The sequence below is a fragment of the Apteryx rowi genome, unplaced genomic scaffold, assembly GCF_003343035.1.
Source record: "Apteryx rowi isolate R43461 unplaced genomic scaffold, aptRow1 scaffold_17, whole genome shotgun sequence".
NCBI classification, from domain to species: Eukaryota; Metazoa; Chordata; class Aves; order Apterygiformes; family Apterygidae; genus Apteryx; species Apteryx rowi.
This window is the reverse complement of record NW_020447974.1, coordinates 2,645,662-2,663,286: the sequence shown is the minus strand read 5'-3', so window position 1 is coordinate 2,663,286 and position 17,625 is coordinate 2,645,662. Positions and strand designations below refer to the sequence as shown.

At 38.7% G+C, this 17,625-nt stretch overlaps 1 protein-coding gene across 2 annotated transcripts in view; it reads right to left on the bottom strand.

Moving 5' to 3' along the window:
• Positions 1–354: 354 nt before the first annotated feature.
• The window catches only part of GALK2 (galactokinase 2), a 52,429-nt gene continuing 35,158 nt past the window's right edge, over positions 355–17,625 (bottom strand). For both annotated transcript variants that reach the window (XM_026060622.1, XM_026060621.1), the window contains 2 exons: positions 9,719–9,920; positions 355–2,797 (listed from right to left, as the gene is read on the bottom strand). In XM_026060622.1, the coding sequence (XP_025916407.1) occupies positions 2,590–2,797; positions 9,719–9,920 (410 nt within the window). In that variant the 3' untranslated portion in view covers positions 355–2,589. The remainder of the gene's footprint in view (positions 2,798–9,718; positions 9,921–17,625) is intronic.

Below are 17,625 nucleotides of genomic sequence, written 5' to 3'. Positions count from 1 at the left end.
TTCTTGCTTTGTTTTTCGAAATACTGTGTGTGTACTTGCTGCTTACCTTACACATTGTTCATATAGCAGTCTCATGCTCTGATTATGCTTTTTTTTTTCCTATTGTATAGGAAAATGTCTTCAAAGGTTTAAAAAAAAAAGCCACAAACTTTCATTCTTTTTTTTATTTAAAAAGAAACATTTATTTTCTGCTGGTAGTACGTAAATAAAAATGTCCTGAGTGCCATTTTTATGTATATAGTTTGAATATTCTACATCTTTCATTGAAAGTTATGTCCCAATTTTTATTTTGCAGATTACAGGAAAAGTATAAAAAAGGCATTGAAGCGATAAAGAAGGAAAGGAAAGAAATGAATCAGAAATTTAAAAGGTTTGCTTTCATTCTTTTGTAATATGCCATTGTTCTGATTTTTTCATTTATGAAAATATCACTTACAAGATTCACTGACAGAAAAGTTCTGAAATGTACTGCAGATGGAAAACTTGCCTGCATGTTTTTTGGGAAGATTTTGTGACTACATGTGTCATGCTCAACTTGGAGAAAAAAAACAAAAAAGAGCTAAAATACCTTTATTCTGTTCTTAGACAGATTAGACCTTCCAGGAATCCAGCTGAACTAAAGTTCAACACAGCTATAGTAATGAAAGAATTGGTATGTACAGTATTGTAATCTGCTTTTATGACAGAAAATGAATTAAAATGAGGATTATTAGTGTCCTTGTATTTAATAAGACAGGTTGTAATAAAGCCATGGTATTATTTTCTTTAAAACCTCTAAAGCTGTCTTGGAGATTCTTGAAGATCTTTGCTTATTGTTATTTGATTTTTGGAGTCCTGTATTTACAGGTTTGGTTGAACGTACAGCACATCTGCTGTACATTACAAATGGGGGTTACAAGACACTCAATTCCCTTGGATAGTAATATTGAATGCCTGTTATAAGATTAGACCATTCTGTAATTCTACCTCCTGTTCTTAACTGTCACCCTTATTCCCCTTCTCAAATGAATCCTTCTAACTCTCCTCCCTCCAAATCTGGTCTTTCTGTTCCTCCCCATCATGCCCAGAGCCTCTCCTTTGACTTTCTTTTCCTGAGTACTGTCAGCTGATTTTCTTGATCTACAGCATTCCTGTTCCACTCTTCCTGGTTGTCAGAAAACACAAATCCTCTCTAATGATAATATTACCATTAGATGTCCCCTCTGAGGCTCCTGAAAAGATCTGGCAGTCTGTGTTGGCTGTTGTTCATCTGCTGTGTTCAGATTTGGCAGAGTCCTCTCAGTAGCCTCTAAGAATTCATTTTTGGCCTGAATTAGCATGGGTAATGTACAGAGGATCTCTTCTGAGAGATCTCTAATTTTGTGCAGACTTCTGGACAATCACATGTGCTTAGCATCACAGAAATGTGCACAGCAACAAATCTTGCTATGTCTTTATGGCTTCAAGGGTTATGACATTAGCAAAACTTCCGCTGAGTTTTCATTGCACATAGCAAAGCAGTAGAATATTTTGGACTGTGAAAGATAGGGCCCAGGAAGCTAATTTTCCACTTGGAAGCAGGTTTAAGACCTCTTTGGGGTATCTTAACCTACACCCACCTCTTTGAGCAATCATATTCATTTTTCCTACAGAGGAGATAGATGAGTTATGAGTTGCAGATGTTCTATTTCCAGTGCATTGCAATTATAACCTTGAGAGTGTCAGGAGCTTCCTTAGGCATTGCTTCACCATTTGTTCATTCATTTAGTAAAGGGAATATGCTGTCACGCTCAGCTCACAAACAGCATTGATTTTGTTGAAACTTTTATTGAAAATCCCTGAGAACAGCTATAGGGTGAAGAGAATAGTTTGCAAATGGAATGACCTCTCCATTTTTTAACAGCAATCATGATGCCGCTTACTCTGCCCAAGAAAACCAGTAATTCTGTCAGCTTCTGTCTGACTTGGAAAAATTGACAGTTGTCTCAAATTCTGAAAAAGAATCAGGAACTGTTGTGACACTAAGTTCAGAGGGGTTTCCTGCTTCACGTATGTTCCTAATGCTGTATTGGGGCCAGCAGGTACTCCTCCAATATTATCATTAATTACAATAATAATCCTCTTTGAGACTACTATAAAACTTGTAATGTTTAGCAAGGTCCTTCCAGTTTTTTGAATACTTCTGTTTGATCTTTTATTTTTACAGGACTTAAAACCAAAAAACATTCAGCAGCAGAAGTGAATAAGCACTGAACAGCTCTGCAAACATTGCGAGGTTCCAACAATGAAATAGCTCATTTTTCCACCTGCTCTTACTTTTGTAACAGTAAAAAGAAAAGATAAAAGATCCACTGTAACAAAGTATCATCAATTTCAGCATTTCAGTTTTCCATGTCAGTAGTTTTCTATAAATCAATGTTTACACTGAAAGATATTTTTAGGATGGAAAAAATAGACTTTATAATCTAAGAGTGTTCTTTTAATTGCTTCTTCAGAAATAAATTTTGATTATAGCAACTGCTTATTGTAATAAAAAAAAACAGGAAAAGGATTAATTTATCCTGCCAGTTCTAAATGCCCTACACAGTTTCTTTAAAATTTTTACATTCTTTAGGCCTCAACAAAAACTAAAGCTCCTCTTCCAGGTTTGGTAGCAAACAGACTGTTATTCTCCAATGCTAATCTCTGGACATTGGTTTGGTAATAAGCTTTTTCTACATTTTTTAGGAAATTATTCAGCTTGTCAGTAGGCACCATTGATACAGTGCAGCCGCCCCATCCAGCTCCAGTCAGGCGTGACCCAACAGCCCCAAATTGCCTAAAATAAAAATAATAGAAAAAATATCATGAAAGGGAAACCAAAAGAAGGTAATTTGTCATATATAAAATTCCTGTAGAAAACTAGTGAACACTGGACTCAAAACACATCTGTATCTTCTAAAGCCCACTCGGTTGTATGAGACATTCCAGCAATTTGCAATTATCATTTTGGACAAAAAAATGCTGGCACTTTAAACTCTGCAATGTAATCATTTCTGTCAATTCCAAAAGTCACCCTCTTTTATAATGCTTCAACATCAGCTGTTTTAAGGATCACAGCACAGCTGAGATGAAGAAAGCAGGGGAAGAAAAGAATTGTTAGCAACATTCATAAGACATCAGAAGTGAAAACAGAAATACATGACAAAAATAGTAGAAGAGGATTCATAAACTAATTGCACAGGATGCAGGCATGCAAGCCCTTTTGTAATGTGGCAAAGACAAATAGCTCTATTCTTCCAGGACAGATCTAAAACATGCTGAAGATTCACAGGCTTCTGCAGGACTACTGAGATTGCTGGTCAAGAAAAGGAGAAGTCAGAAACTCTTAAGAAGTCATACAAAGAGTCATTGCACTCAGTCATCTGAATGGGCAGAGTTAGTTATCTATCTTTAAACTAGACAAACTGCATGAACTTAACAGATTTACAGCAGTAGAGGTAAAATAAGAATCCAGTCCCAAAGGAGAAAAAAGCCCTTAATGGGGAGGGTGAAGAAGAAGAACAATGACAAATAAATAACATCCAAAACATAAACCATTCCCAGCCTCAAGATACTGGGCCACTAGAAAAGTCCTACAGCAAATTCCATGACATTACTCCGCAAGATTCAGATGCCACTTTATTAGAATTTAGTTGAATTATTTTCCTTAATTTGCTCACCTATGTTCCCTATCTTCGGTTAGATTCAGAAAGAGTAGGCAAATACCACGTAATAAATTTATTTGGGGCATTTCTAACATTGAACAGGATGATTTAGAAAGCTCATTTGAAATCTTATTCTCATGAGAGATCTAATCTGATTTGCAAACAAATACTTTTGATATGTTTCCAGTACCGAGGCATTGTGAGATTTACCAGTCCTAGAATGTTTTAGGGAGAGTGGGCATCATGTGAATAGTATATTGGAAAATGACAGCTCATTCTGAGTAGGCTGTGGTTATTTTTCATATGTGCATTTTATGTTAAATGAATGTGGTATACTGCTGGGTTAGTTGAGGTTTAGGTCATATTTCAAGCAAGTACTTACATATGTGTTTCATTCTAAACATGCTTACATATCTTCTTGAATAGAAACACTTTCTTCAGTGTGCCTGTATGGTGCCACCCGGCATATTGACTCGATTTTATGTTCACTCTTTATTTCCTGTTGGTGTTTTATTTTACTTATTATTATTATTCCTGTAAGCCACTCTTATTCTCTGTTGCAATTTTTTGTGGTCCATGTGGACCAGTTTCTGCTCCATGGAGCAACCTCCTAAAACGAGCAGGATCCAAACCGGTCTCAACTGCAATCGACAGGGAAATTCCCATCAACTTCATAAGGTCCAATCCATGTCTCAAAGTCTGCTAAATCAACTGGCTGAACTCATCTGGTCTGTTACTTCAGTCAGAACTTTGCATTTCAGATAGTGTCTGGCTTTTATTTTGGTGGGCAACTGAAATCCCTGTAGAACTGTTCTGAACCTTTTATTGATTTCATAATTCTCTGCGGTCATGCTGATGCCTCATTTTTACTGAGTCATTTTAAAATACTTAGTTGAAAGAAGCATAATGTAGACAAAAAATATGCCTGTTTCAGAGCTTAAGTCACTGTGTTTCAAAATACTGTGGCTAACAGTTTCAAATGTGGTGATTACTATTGGATGCTTAGGGCTCAGTGCTGAGGAACTTGGCATTGTGATGAGCAGCGCTGCAACACCTGAAAACTAGGTACCTGATATTAGAAGAATTCAGAAATGAGCACCTAGTTCTGCATGTATTGGAAATGTGGTGGATGGGAGTTATCTAGGTCAAACATGAGAAAGTTAACATTGGAACAGATCTGAAACTGTCTTTTTCATCCACTCTTAATCATCTCAGTTCAGTCCTAAGCTGTACTCCTCTGTTAAAGTGGGCTTCATGGCCAGACACCCTTCTTGTGCACTGGTATCCGAATCATGCATTCATGAAGAAAAGAGGAGTAAAAGCAGACACTGACTCTTTGGACAATAATCTCATGGATAGAGCACTCATCCACACCGTGAGAGTCATGGATTTAATGTATGGGAAAGTATCCTGTGCACCACCTGGGCTATGATACAGCCATGAGTACATGTAATAGGGGGTGAGAAGGGCACACAAAAAAAGACAATGTATTTCTGCAGTCCATTGGTTGGGGCGCTCAGCTCCGATTCCTGGGTTCTGGTCTTTGCTTCTCTAAGTTTTTATATATCTTGTTTCAGTATTCGCTGGATAAAAAGAATTATCTTATGAATGCTTGCGTGTGTGCATCTGTGCATTGATGCATGTGTATAAGTGAGACTGAAAACATCAATACTATAACAAATAAATGATGAATAAAATTGGAAGCAATACAGTTTGGTATATGGAAGCAATCGTAAGACATAGCAGTACCTTATTTTTAAACAGTTGTGCTGTGAGAGGTGGAAAAAAAAATCGCAGCAATATTGTTGGTTCCAATTACTCAAAATCATGAATGAGCTATTCAGAAAGCATGGGGTAAACACGATGAGTTTTAAATATATAAATGTGAATATATGTATTTATTCATATTAAGTGTATTCTGTTCTGTAGCTTAGTGTGCATTTGAATAACATCTTTAGGCTTTTTCGACTCTGTAAGAGCTGCAAACTTTTTTTTTTTTTTTTTAAATAAAAGTCTGGATTTTCATATTGTAACTCCAGGCTTTGCTGCTCTAAGCAAATCATCAGTCATAAGAGTCTTGATAAAATGCAGAGTTATCTCTGCTACCATAATATACCTTGATACAATGTAAAAATTGTATCCTTTTAAACTTTGGCGCTCTTCAAGTGTAAGGGGCGTAGCTGGTAACACAAAAATTATTAGGATTTGTATCACCAAAAGATGGAAAATAAGGGGATGAAAGAAGGTTATTTGCAACACTTTAAGAAATCCGAGAGATTTTTCAAAAGTACCTAAGGAACTCAGGAGCTCAGTTCCAACTTTTTGTTTCTTAATTGTTTAGTACTTTCTGTTTTATTTGCTTTAAAAAGGCTAACAGGTAAAACAGCTATTAACAGCATGAGATAGGTTAGAGAAAGTACAAGTCTTCTGTCTTTGCAAAAAAAAAAAACAAAACACTGACCAACTAGTGGTTACACTTTTCAGCACTACAAACCACAGCAAGTATGGATCCCTTTCTTTCTTGGCAGACATTGTACAGTAAAACATAAAGATCTAGGCAAAACAGAAAACATCTGGATATGCAGATTATTCTTTGCAGTTTAAACCTTGTAAGGAGAGAGCAGCAGCAGACTCAGGCAATTCTGTGGAATGTATTTTTGGAACAGCTTTTTAAAGTTGCAAGGCAGCTGTATATCATTGTAAGCAAAGAATGTAATTTATGTAGTTCCTGGCCCATTTCTATAATCACATCAGCCAAGTTTTCCTAGAGTGACTAGTGATTTTACGTGCCTTAATTTTTTAATGCCCAACTTCAGCAAAGTCAGAGTTTTTTCCAACAGTTTTCAAAAATTAGATGCTGGCTTAAGCTGGATTCATCTAAAGTCACTATTCACTTTCATAAATCTAATTACAGAATCACAGAAAAATCATTAAAGAGTATCAAGCTTTAGAAAAGGGAGAAGATATATTTCCTAGAAAATTTTCCTGATGGGTCAAGACTGTAAAGAATAATGAACTAGTAATTCATTTGTTCTGTCCAATGAATGTAATAAAGAACAATTAAAATCATTAAACAGTATCAATTAAAAATCATTTCACAGTATCAATTAAAAATCATTTCACACTGACTACACTCTACTGTGGTGCTTAGCTATGCTCATCATACTAGCCATGGGCTCTTCTGTTGGTAATTTAGAAAGAAATCTGATGTAACATGGGCACACATCACTTTTTTCCTTCGCTATTTATATTTTGGTCCCTGGAACTGAAATGCTCTGATTAATTTTAATTTAATTTAGTAAAATCCTAACTGTGTACTCCCTTCCTTTGGGTTCTGTGGCTATGTCTATGCTACCGCCTGCTAGTTAGTGTCACGATACCCGTGTTGGCTCGAAGAGCAGCAGCTGTCTAGTCATGGCAGCACAGAGCTCAGCATAAATGAGAAACAGAGAACGTCACCCCCATGCTGAGCTTCACGCTGCAACAGATCACTGCCAGGGTCCACGCTAGTTTATTTAAACGTAGCACAGGTAGCTGCATGCTGTAATGTGGAGCTGTCATTTTATACCTGTCTGTTTTCTCCAGCTTGAGACAGGGTAGTTTTCTCCCAGCATTTTTTGAGAACAGGCCCTATTAGTATGATTCAAGCTGGATACTCTGCGTGAAGACACTTGAAATCGCTAGTAATTTTTGCAAAGTTCAGTCATCAGATAGAATCTATTGACTATTAGGAGTCTACTGGGTAGTAACTGTGACTAAAAATAATGCAAAAGTTAATTCTTACGGCTTTTCCTCTGTAAATGGCATCATAGAATTGGCTGCTGCTACCTTGCACTGATTAAGAATTTGCAGTCCAAGATCTTTCATAACTCACTGGAGCATAGGTTTTGTCTTCAGCCGGTTGGGAGACTGTTCTCCCTTCTCACACACGTAAACAGTTCCCCTCTGAGTAGCTGGGACAACCACGCTGGAACCACCTCATTGTCTGAGTTACTACAACAGCTTATTCCATTAGGTGACCAGATGCGATACAATAAACTGAACATGGCCTGTGAGTTACACAGAGAATTTGTTCCCAAGAGAAGGAACAAAAATTGTATTGTTAAATTGCTATCAGATTGTCCAATGGCTATCAGGCCTTCTCTGTGTTTCATCTCAAAACAGCATGTGTGTCCCATACGCAAAATAATCTGTCCAAAAGTCTTCAAATCAGTTTTTAAGTTTGTAGTTCTCTGGCTCAGAGGCCATTCTATCCTGTCTGCAAAAGAAATCACACTAACCTAGTGTATTATCTCATCCCCTATATGTTACTCTGTATCAACTTACAAACCTGGTAAGTCATAATTACATCTTACTAAATGAGCATGACTATAAAAGTAAGAATGCATGTGGCAAGCTGCCTATTTGTAAAATTCATATTTTCATTATAAGCCAGGCTAGTTTCTTAATCCCCCCCCCCAAAAAAAACAGTTGCCGGTAAAGAAAACATTGTTGTAATCTTAATTTTTAGAAGGTAAGACCTTCATCTTTTTAGCTTCAAAACCAAAGAGTATTTCTGTTTTTTTCAAGACTGTGAAAGATTTGAAGAAAGGATGTGATACTTTCATAGAGTCTCTCTGCCTCTAAAGGATGGCAAAACAACATTCCTCGACCTCAAGCCTGCAAGCAGCTATGGCACCCTACACTTCCCTTCTGGTAGGACAATAACCTTTGGCCTTTTAACTTTTGGGCTTAGGGCAGAGTTTCCCAAACTGAGCAAGGTCCTCTCCAAGGAGAAGCAAGAGCTGTAACAGGGAGCGGGAAGATGGCATCACCAAGAGCCACTAAGACCTGAACGAGAGAAGCAGCTGGGAGAAGGTAGCTGGGGCAGAGGCAGGGATGAAGGAGTACTGGGAAGGCCTGGGTGGGCAGCTGTTTATTCCCCCAAGCCACTGTTAAAATGATCAACAACCACTGAATTCTTTCTGTAGGCACTGCATTTAGACCAAAGTTAGCATTAATGTTTCTGTCCCATGATTCAACGTACCAGACACATGGAAATCAGGAGGGACTGAAGTGTGTGCATCCCTTCATGCTAGTGCTGTGGTATGGTTGAAATATTAAATAGAATGCAAGTACTAAGTAGTTCATTTTTACTTTCTGTAGTAACATGTGGTTACACCAGATTTCATCTTCCACTGAAGAGAAGTTAAAAAAATAAGTCTGCTACACACAACAATGTGTGATTTCCAGCTCACTTCATGCCATTGCTCAAACTCCATTTATTTGGGCTAGAGGATATGAAACTGGGAGGAAAGGGAGGGAGAAAAGAAGAGACAAAATGACACTCAGGGAATGTATTTTGGAGCTGAGTGGGGCTTGTTTTATTGGGACCAAACTGAGTTAGGGGATCCAGCTGGAAAAATGAAGCTGGGGCAGGAACGAAAACTGAATAATGTAGAGAAAGCTCAGACACAGAATGCAGACAGCAGGAGCAGAGGGTGTTAGCTATTATAAAACATACTCATCTAACTGATCAGCTGCTCTCCAACCCATCTGATGCCCTAGACGCAATATTCTTCTAGAATTTTAAAAAAGGCTCTAGTATTTCACAATATACTGTTAGGATTTCAAGGCAACCTAAGAATTTGGAACAGCTTGCTCATGCGCTGGCATTTCCATGGTGGCAGTACTGAAATGGTTAAAAAATATGCAAAAAGTTACAGTTTCAACAGAACAACTAAGATGATGTTTTAAGAAAACCAATTATGATTTCTTCTTCAACTTAGAAAAAGAATAGCCAACCCAATCTCGCGTAACACTTGTGAAGATGGGACAGTCCAAAAGCCAAGTGTGTAATAAAGCCATAAACTGGAGCTTTCATCTGAAAGTATTACACAGATGTCAGTAGGGAAACAATTGACCATGTAATGTCCCCGCAGGAGATTAATTTTGTAATAAGAGACAATAATACTTTCATTTTAAAAGTGCAATAGCCAACGATGTCATATTTTCTCATCAATTCAAACAATATTCTCAACAAGCGATTACTCTTCGTTGTGGTCAAGACTTACAGGCAGATGTCTACCAGCCGATCCAGTTCAGGACAGCTGCATTCATACATTTCCTTGCAGCTGATATAGCTCTGGTTCATTAATTCTCCCAGTAGCTGGATTGCATTGGCAGGTGCTTCATTGCATATCTTCTTAAATTCCAGCACTCTGGCAGCTTCACCATACACATGCTTAGCACGCTGGTATAACTTAAAGGTGGAAACTAAACAAAATGAAAATATTAAATACTACTATTATCCATTAATATCTACTAAAAAAGAAACATATAAAAACATAGCAGAATTACATTTGTTTCAATAATTCATAGTTTATATTATAACTCTGTAGGCTGAAAGTCTTCTGCAAAAATTCACTTATTCTTCTTTAAAGCCCTAATATAATAGTATTTAGAGTTCACCAGACTAAAATGTTAGCATTTTATCATTTTGATTTTATGCACATCAGAAAGAACATTAAAAAAATTCCAGGAGAGATTAAAATCGTTCTTCAGATAAATGCAGTTGTGATCACATTTACAACAGTGTGATTATCTGAGTCTATTAGTTTTTAATAAAAAATAGAAACATCTTTCAGAAATGTCTGCAATGTTTACATTTTAAAACAACTTTTGAGTTTTATCTAGACATATACAAAACTTTACTTCCATAACTGTACTGTAGAAGCAAGTCATGTTACACCTTCTCAGAGATGTCTTAACTCAGGTTATTCATTCTGATAGTGTGCATACGAATGTAATGCACAGATATTATATGAGAAATATGAAACCTACCCACCCAGATATACATACACACACGCTCTGGACTGTGCATTTATTAGCCCAGCCCAGCCCTGCAGGTCAGCCCCACCACTGGTTCCTTGCTGCCTGCTACTGGACCAACTCATTGACTCTTTTTTCTTTGCAAAGGCAAATTACGAATTGAAGAATTAGCAGCAGACATGCTGATAGGAAGCAGTGACATGTATTAGGACATTAATACTTCCAGGTTTTCAAATACTAGCAAAACTGAGTCCTGCTAGCACCAGAGAAGTGTGCAGTACCCTGTGGGCCTTTGCCAGCACCTGCTGGCACACAGGTGGTTGGGGGTGAACGCACCAGGCCTGATTTGCATGTCAATTCTGCAACAGTTCCCACCTTTTCTATTAAAAAGCTGTGGTTCTTTGAAACTGACATTAATAAAAATGCTACTACCCATGTGTCCTGGTGCCCAGGCGTTCTAGGAAGCCCTCCCAAATATGCCACAATATGGGCTCGCCCCGACTGAAGTAACACTGGAGAACAGGCATACGGAAGAGCACAGGGACCTCTACTTTAGTTGTTGAGGTCTGGTCTTTGATGCGTGTTGCCTGCAGGAGGGTCGCTGCTGTCTCTCAGAACACGAGGAGATGACAAGCCTAGCCAGGTACTGCTTAGTATTGGCTTATTAAGATCATGACCTAGTGTAAGATCTAGAGCTAAGACTTTTCTGCCACACCACAGTGACCTAAGCGGGTGCTCTGGGATGGGTGGGAGGGTGCCCAGACCTGCCTGTCCATCAGGGCAGAGAACTCCACTGAGCCTGGGTGGGAACCTGGGAGTGGGGCATAACAAGGAAGGGCATAGCTGTGGCTGAAAGCTTCTCTAGCTGCTCCTAGTTATGGGAGGATTAGGTTCACAAGTAATAGTCAAGAACTGTTTTGTCTTGCCAAGGTTCGTATTATAGTTCACTGTTTTTTCTCTCCCAAAATATTGTTTGGTTCGTTTTAATACTATGGGCTTGTAGCTGTTATTGAGGAAGTATTACTCACCAGGTGCATGCATAACATAACTTAATTTCTCAGATTTCTGATCAAACTGGTTTGAGTAAAAGTTAGATAAGTGAATGTTATCCTATATTTGCAGCACCTACTGCAGTATGTTTCCTAATTTCCTCTCCACTGTAGCACACTTGTGCTTGTTCGAGCACCTCCGAATATCCTTCCTTTTCCTTCTATGCATGAATCCTCCTTCAGGACAGGGAGTCTTTTCTCATTTCAGTTTCTGGTCTCTCTCACTTTTTAAAATGGCTGATGAAATATTCAAATAGAGGTAAAAAGTCAAGAGAAGACAGACAAGCTGTGTATTTAAAACAGAATTTGCAACCTGACCCCAACACACAGATTCCTGCTTGGCTGTTCTATGTAGGCAGCCAAGGTCTGGAACCACTTCTGATAGCTTCAGCAATCTGCATTTGCAATTATATGTAGAAATCTTCCTTGAAAGACTGGCAATAAAATTGTGTCCAGTTTAAGTCTCTCATGTATACTCCAGATTGCACCCCTTACTGCCTAAACCTTCATCAGTATCTGTCTAATCCCTTCACATTTCTCCAAAACAGTAAGTGTAAATCAGGACTGCAAATGCTGAAAATGTAGCACTGAGGGAGGCATTAATAAATGTGCTAAAATCATAAAGAAATATTGAACATAGCAATTTTCTACTTCTAGTGATATTTATTATGTAATTCAATACAGCCCCTACTGAGAAACACGGTGTTGCTGTCTTCTGAACAGGCCTTCTGAATGCATTTCAAATGAGGATTGAAACAAAAAAATTGGATGCCCCACAGAAACATCTTGAGAGTATCACTGACTCACACGGGAAGGGCATATTCTGTTTTCCCATTTAGAGGTGTGTTTTACCCCACTGTATTTTATTGCTACTGGAGTTGTTTGCGCTGTGTATTGCAGAGTGATGCCTCGGTATTTATGAATGCTGGAGAAAGGCTGCTTGGCATTTTTATAAGATGGTTTCTCTTTAAATATTCCTTTCTCATAAGCCATTGTTTTAGAGCAAGGAGATTTCTAAATGTGCATTCGTTTAGGGAATATCTAAAGTTGCGTGAGAGATTGCCATAGCTCACACTCTCTTGTAAATCACCATTGAACAGTAGTAACCCAAAGAATGAACTGAAAACATGTCTGTTTTCAATTGTAAGGCACAAGACTTGCCAAAGGCTGTGATTGATTCGGAGACCACCCTTTGGTAGAGCAGCGCTCTACTGGCCAAATTACCTTAAAACTCTCTGGGGTTGTGTTCTGCTCGTCATGTTATGAGTTGGCAACCCGAATGGGTGCTCCAGCAGCTGGCTGTCAGCCAAAAAATCCGAGCCACGTCCCTGACAGCGTTCGCTCTGAGGAGAGCGTCGCTCGATGGAGGGGAGGATTTGCTACCTTGGCTCTGTATGCAGAAGCAATGCTTTCAAGCAGTTTTCAAATGAGAGAAAGTGGCTGTATGTTGTTTTCAGACTCTGTTGCGGACATTTACTGAATTTGCATTGGTTAGTTTGGTATCGTTACATTAGCTATTGGATACTTTGTGGCAGCATTTTATTTCAGAAAATTATGTTTGTGTTTAGAAGATATTTTTTATAGTTTGCCTTTCCTCTCTAACAATATTCTGTTCAAATAAAATTATCTTCAGGACGTCAAACACCTCTGTACTCTTTAAGTCCTATTCTAAAACAATGCAACAATACACTTATTTTCAACTATCAATACCAAATGCCTCCGGTAATAGAGAAATCCTCTTCTACCTGTTGCATGCGTACTCCAATTACCAATCTCCATATAATAACAAATAGCAGAGCATACATGATATTCCAAAAAAATTACATCTATATTTTAATCTTCTTGCTAAATCACCAGCCTGTGTATCAGTCCGCATAAATAAGATCTGAATTAATGGACTATGGCAAAGAGCTATGGAGCCAGTGATTTTAGAAGAGTGCAGGAACTGATCAAAATCTGTGTGCTTCATGGGAAAGCAGCCACATTTTTTTTTTACAGTTAAAAAAGAATGATTTCCAAAGCCACATTCTGCCATGGTTAAAAGAAACAAAAACTCAAGTGTGTACAAGTGATTAGTTTATATCTGAATTAGGGCTGGAGGGCTCTGAAAGAAAAAGAAACCTGAAGCCCTCCGAGGTAAACCTTCCCGTGTTGCACAGGACTGGGGTACAAGGCCTTCCCCTTCGTGTGCTCAAAGGAGAGCATAAAAGCAGGGCTGGGGGAACTAAAGCCACATTCTTAAAAGCATTTAGATGTTTAAACCTATTAAAGCTAATGGAAGTTATGTACTTAATCTGACTAAAAATTTCCATACATTTTCCTAAACCAGGAAGCTATAAAGGCCTGGATTCTCCCACTTAAATTTAGTTCCCAGCTAGGGGTACAAACACCCTCAGCCCACCTCCCGTCAGTGAAAAGGCTGGTTAGGGGACTGTTCATCCCACCGAGACCTGAGCTGCCCTACAGTACCCCTTTCTCTGGTGACTAGAGAAGAACCAGGGTCACCGCGTTCCTAAAACTCAGGTGCAGTGACACCAGCTCTGAGGACCACTCTGATGTAAAGAGCAACCGTCTAGGGCCGGTCTAAGTAATGCTCCTTCCATAGAGGGATCTGGGGAAGATCCAGGGCAGGTACTCTGTCTGTTTAAAATGACATAGCACCATTCAGACTGAAGGAGATTCGTATCAGCTAAGGATTTAGTCTTTGACCAGAATCGTGCTGTCAAAAATATTTTTTGAATATCACTACATATTTCCTCTCTGCCACTTTCTGTGAAGCTCTGCCATGTAGAATTGCACTGTTTGATTTTAGCACAGAGTCCTGGGGTCTTTTTTTCCCCTTTCTGAATACACAAAATGGAAATCGTGATTTGTTTTGTATTGTATCAGCTGCACATACAAAAAGCTTCTTGTGGAATGAAGTGAGGCTGAGCTATACATTTTATGGAATGAAACAAATGCAAATCAGAAATTAAAATAAATATGAAAAGTCAACATGAGACCAAAGAAAACTTTAAGAAGGACAAGGAATCCTATACTTACCTCTGCTCTAAGTGTCATTTTGCCACTAAGTTTTTAACACATTTTACCTTCATTCAGCCTGCTTTTGCAGGAGCTAATCCTTCTTCCAGGTCATAGCCTCACTAAATGTATTTCTGAAGTTCAAAGAAGACAGAGTGACTCTTGTACATGGAATTCATCCACTGCTAACTGCTTTGTATTGCTGGTCCATACCTATTTTTCAGAGAAGGTCAGTGATTCTTGCTGACACTTCATGGATTCTCTGCATCCTACCTGTGCTTCTCTGCAGAGGATTTCAGTAACATCGTCCCTGAACAACTAGATTGAATTCACTTAAACCCACCAAATGACCTTGAAATAAATGGTGAAATTGTCCAATGTACTAATAGTTCTCACTGCAGCAAGAACCTTTCAATGTGTTAAGACACTACCAGACTAACATCAATGAAAGTTTGTTCAAAATCCATATAAAATCTCTTAAAAACAAACAAAAATCCTGGGCTACTAGTCTCAGACAAATGTGGGTTGGTTAAATATAGTAGACAACTTTACTGTGAGTTTTCTACTCTGTTGTCATATTTTCAATTTTAAGTTTATGAAAATTGTGTAATGAAAGCATCCACACCACTTACACAGATTTTTTTCTTTTTTATAATTAAACCTTGTGGCTTCCCAGCAACTCAGATTATTTGTTCTTACTTCAGCTTCAGCAGATTCCTTTCTTTAGGGTTTCCTGTACAATTCTATCTGACCTTTAGCTAAAGACCAGCCTCTTCAGGCTATACGTATTTTTTCTGGTTGCTTTGACAGCTTCTTAAGATATATTTCACTGTAGATTAATGAGCTGCACATGGCTGATGGGACCACCAGAAATTTATAATGGGGGAAAACTCACCAACTCAGACCATGTAGGGGACAGTTTCTCCCACCATTACTCATGTGGAATAGTACCTTTCTCTGTTAGGCATCCTGCTGATTGAACATGAAGAGGGTGAAGGTTTCTGACTCATAATGTATATGAGAAAATGCTGCCAGATGGCTTTAATTTGAGCCAGATTGTGAACCCCCTACTCTAAGCGAGGAACATTTACTCTGCTGGGACTGCTCAAGTAACTGTTTGCAATCTGGCTGTCTGAAAGTAAGCGAGGGGACAAGTTACTGCTGCCTTCAGTGACCCATTGAGCAGCCACCTGCTCTGAGACTGTGGTGACTACTGGTTTATAGCAGCAGCTCTTTCTGCAGAGCAAAGCTAGCTGTAACGAGGCCTTTGCAATTCAGTGCCCGTGCTGGACTGCGGCATACCCCAAAGGCTGCCTCCCCCGTGCGCCTGCCGTGGGGCTCGGCCCACGCAGTGGGGCTTCCTCGCTGCCTCTGCGTGGGATGCCGGGTGCCCGCGCCGCTCCGTGACGCGGATCTGGCTGTGCCTGGGGCAGGTCCCCAGGCCCCCGGGCTGGGAAGCGCTCTCAAGGCCACCGGTTTGGAGGTAACATCCCTCCTCGGAAGACAAGGGGACTCAATGTGAGAACTTCACGTATCCCAGGACAGCCCGTGACAGCGATGGCAGTGCATCGGGAAAGCCACTTTTACGTACACCTTTCTATGCAAAGAAAGTTAAAACTGTTCTTGCACCAAGATCACCATTAACACAAACTAGTTGGCAATGGAATGAAAGGCTCTTCAAACACCACGCGTTGAAGCTACCGCAGGGTTTTAGCATTATTTTTCCAGGGGACAAATGGGAGGGCAGTTAAACAGCCAAACCCACACAGAAAATGGATGCCTTTTGCTCCCATAATAATTCCATTCCTATGTTTAAATGTCAAAATTAGATTACAATTTTATATGGGAAAAGGAAAAATTGGTTTAAAGAATACCTCATTTAGGAAGGAAAAACATTTTATGGTTAAAGGAATACACTGTTTTACAGAAGAATATCCTTTTGCGGTGAGGCTTATAAATACTTAATGTCCCACAACCACCGCACACTAAGTGTTCTGTGAAGCATTCAAGACCAAGCCAAAATTATAGCATAGTGCACCTTAGAAAGTAATAAATATTATTTCTTCTAGAGATGCTCACAAGCCACAAGTGCAATCCATGTGTAAACATTTGCAAGGGGGATTTAAACTCAGGATTTTGAGTTGGCCAAGGAACAACTACAAGGAGGCTTGAGAGGCTTTATGCACCATCTGTACGTCTCCAAACCTGGGGAACAAGTGGGCCATGCAGCGAAGATGCTGCAGAAATCCTTTATTACCTGCCTAAAGAGGGGACGCAAAGCTGCTGTGCTGCCAGAGCCAGCCTGGGACGTGCCCAGAGCCTGTCCACACCATTTGTCTTTGAGCTCTGGAGCTCTGATTTGGTCAGTCTTACCTAAGCATATAAAACTTTATATAAGTATACAGTACACATACTTGTTGCTGGAACAGTAGAGGGGAAGGTGGACTTAAGGCTAAAATAATATATATAAAGCACTTTCAGGTCCTTAAACATAAGATGCGATATAAGTACAAAACATTATTTGTAACCGTCACTGGACTTTGAATAATGCAAAAAATGAAAAGTGCTGACAATTTATATTCAGCTAGAGAGAGAGCTGAGAATCAGTAAATGATTTAACTAACATATAAATATTTAACTAATATTAATAGTCAATATTTAACTAATAGTTAAATATTAAAATTATTTAACATTAACTAATACTTCATTTCTCATGCAAATATTTTACACTTTATAGTATTTTATCAGAAATGTTAATAAAATGTTTACAGAGGAAGATATCTTAAATTGTACGTAAAATGATGTTCAGCAACATTCTGAAATTCTCTACAGAGATTACTTATTTATCGGTTTGTTTTCTCTCACATGAAGAAGCCAGGCTTTGTCATTAAAATATAGTGGGAAAGTAGAGGGGAAGAAAGAAGAATATTTTTGTCAAACAGCACTGCTTTTCCAAAGCCAACATAGAATGTAATTTGTTTAGTGTGTAACAAAAACAAACAGTGGATTTAGATTCCTTCTCTTTGTATCTGTCTTGTTTCTTCTTTGCATATAGTTTTACAGAAATCTGTTATTTAATT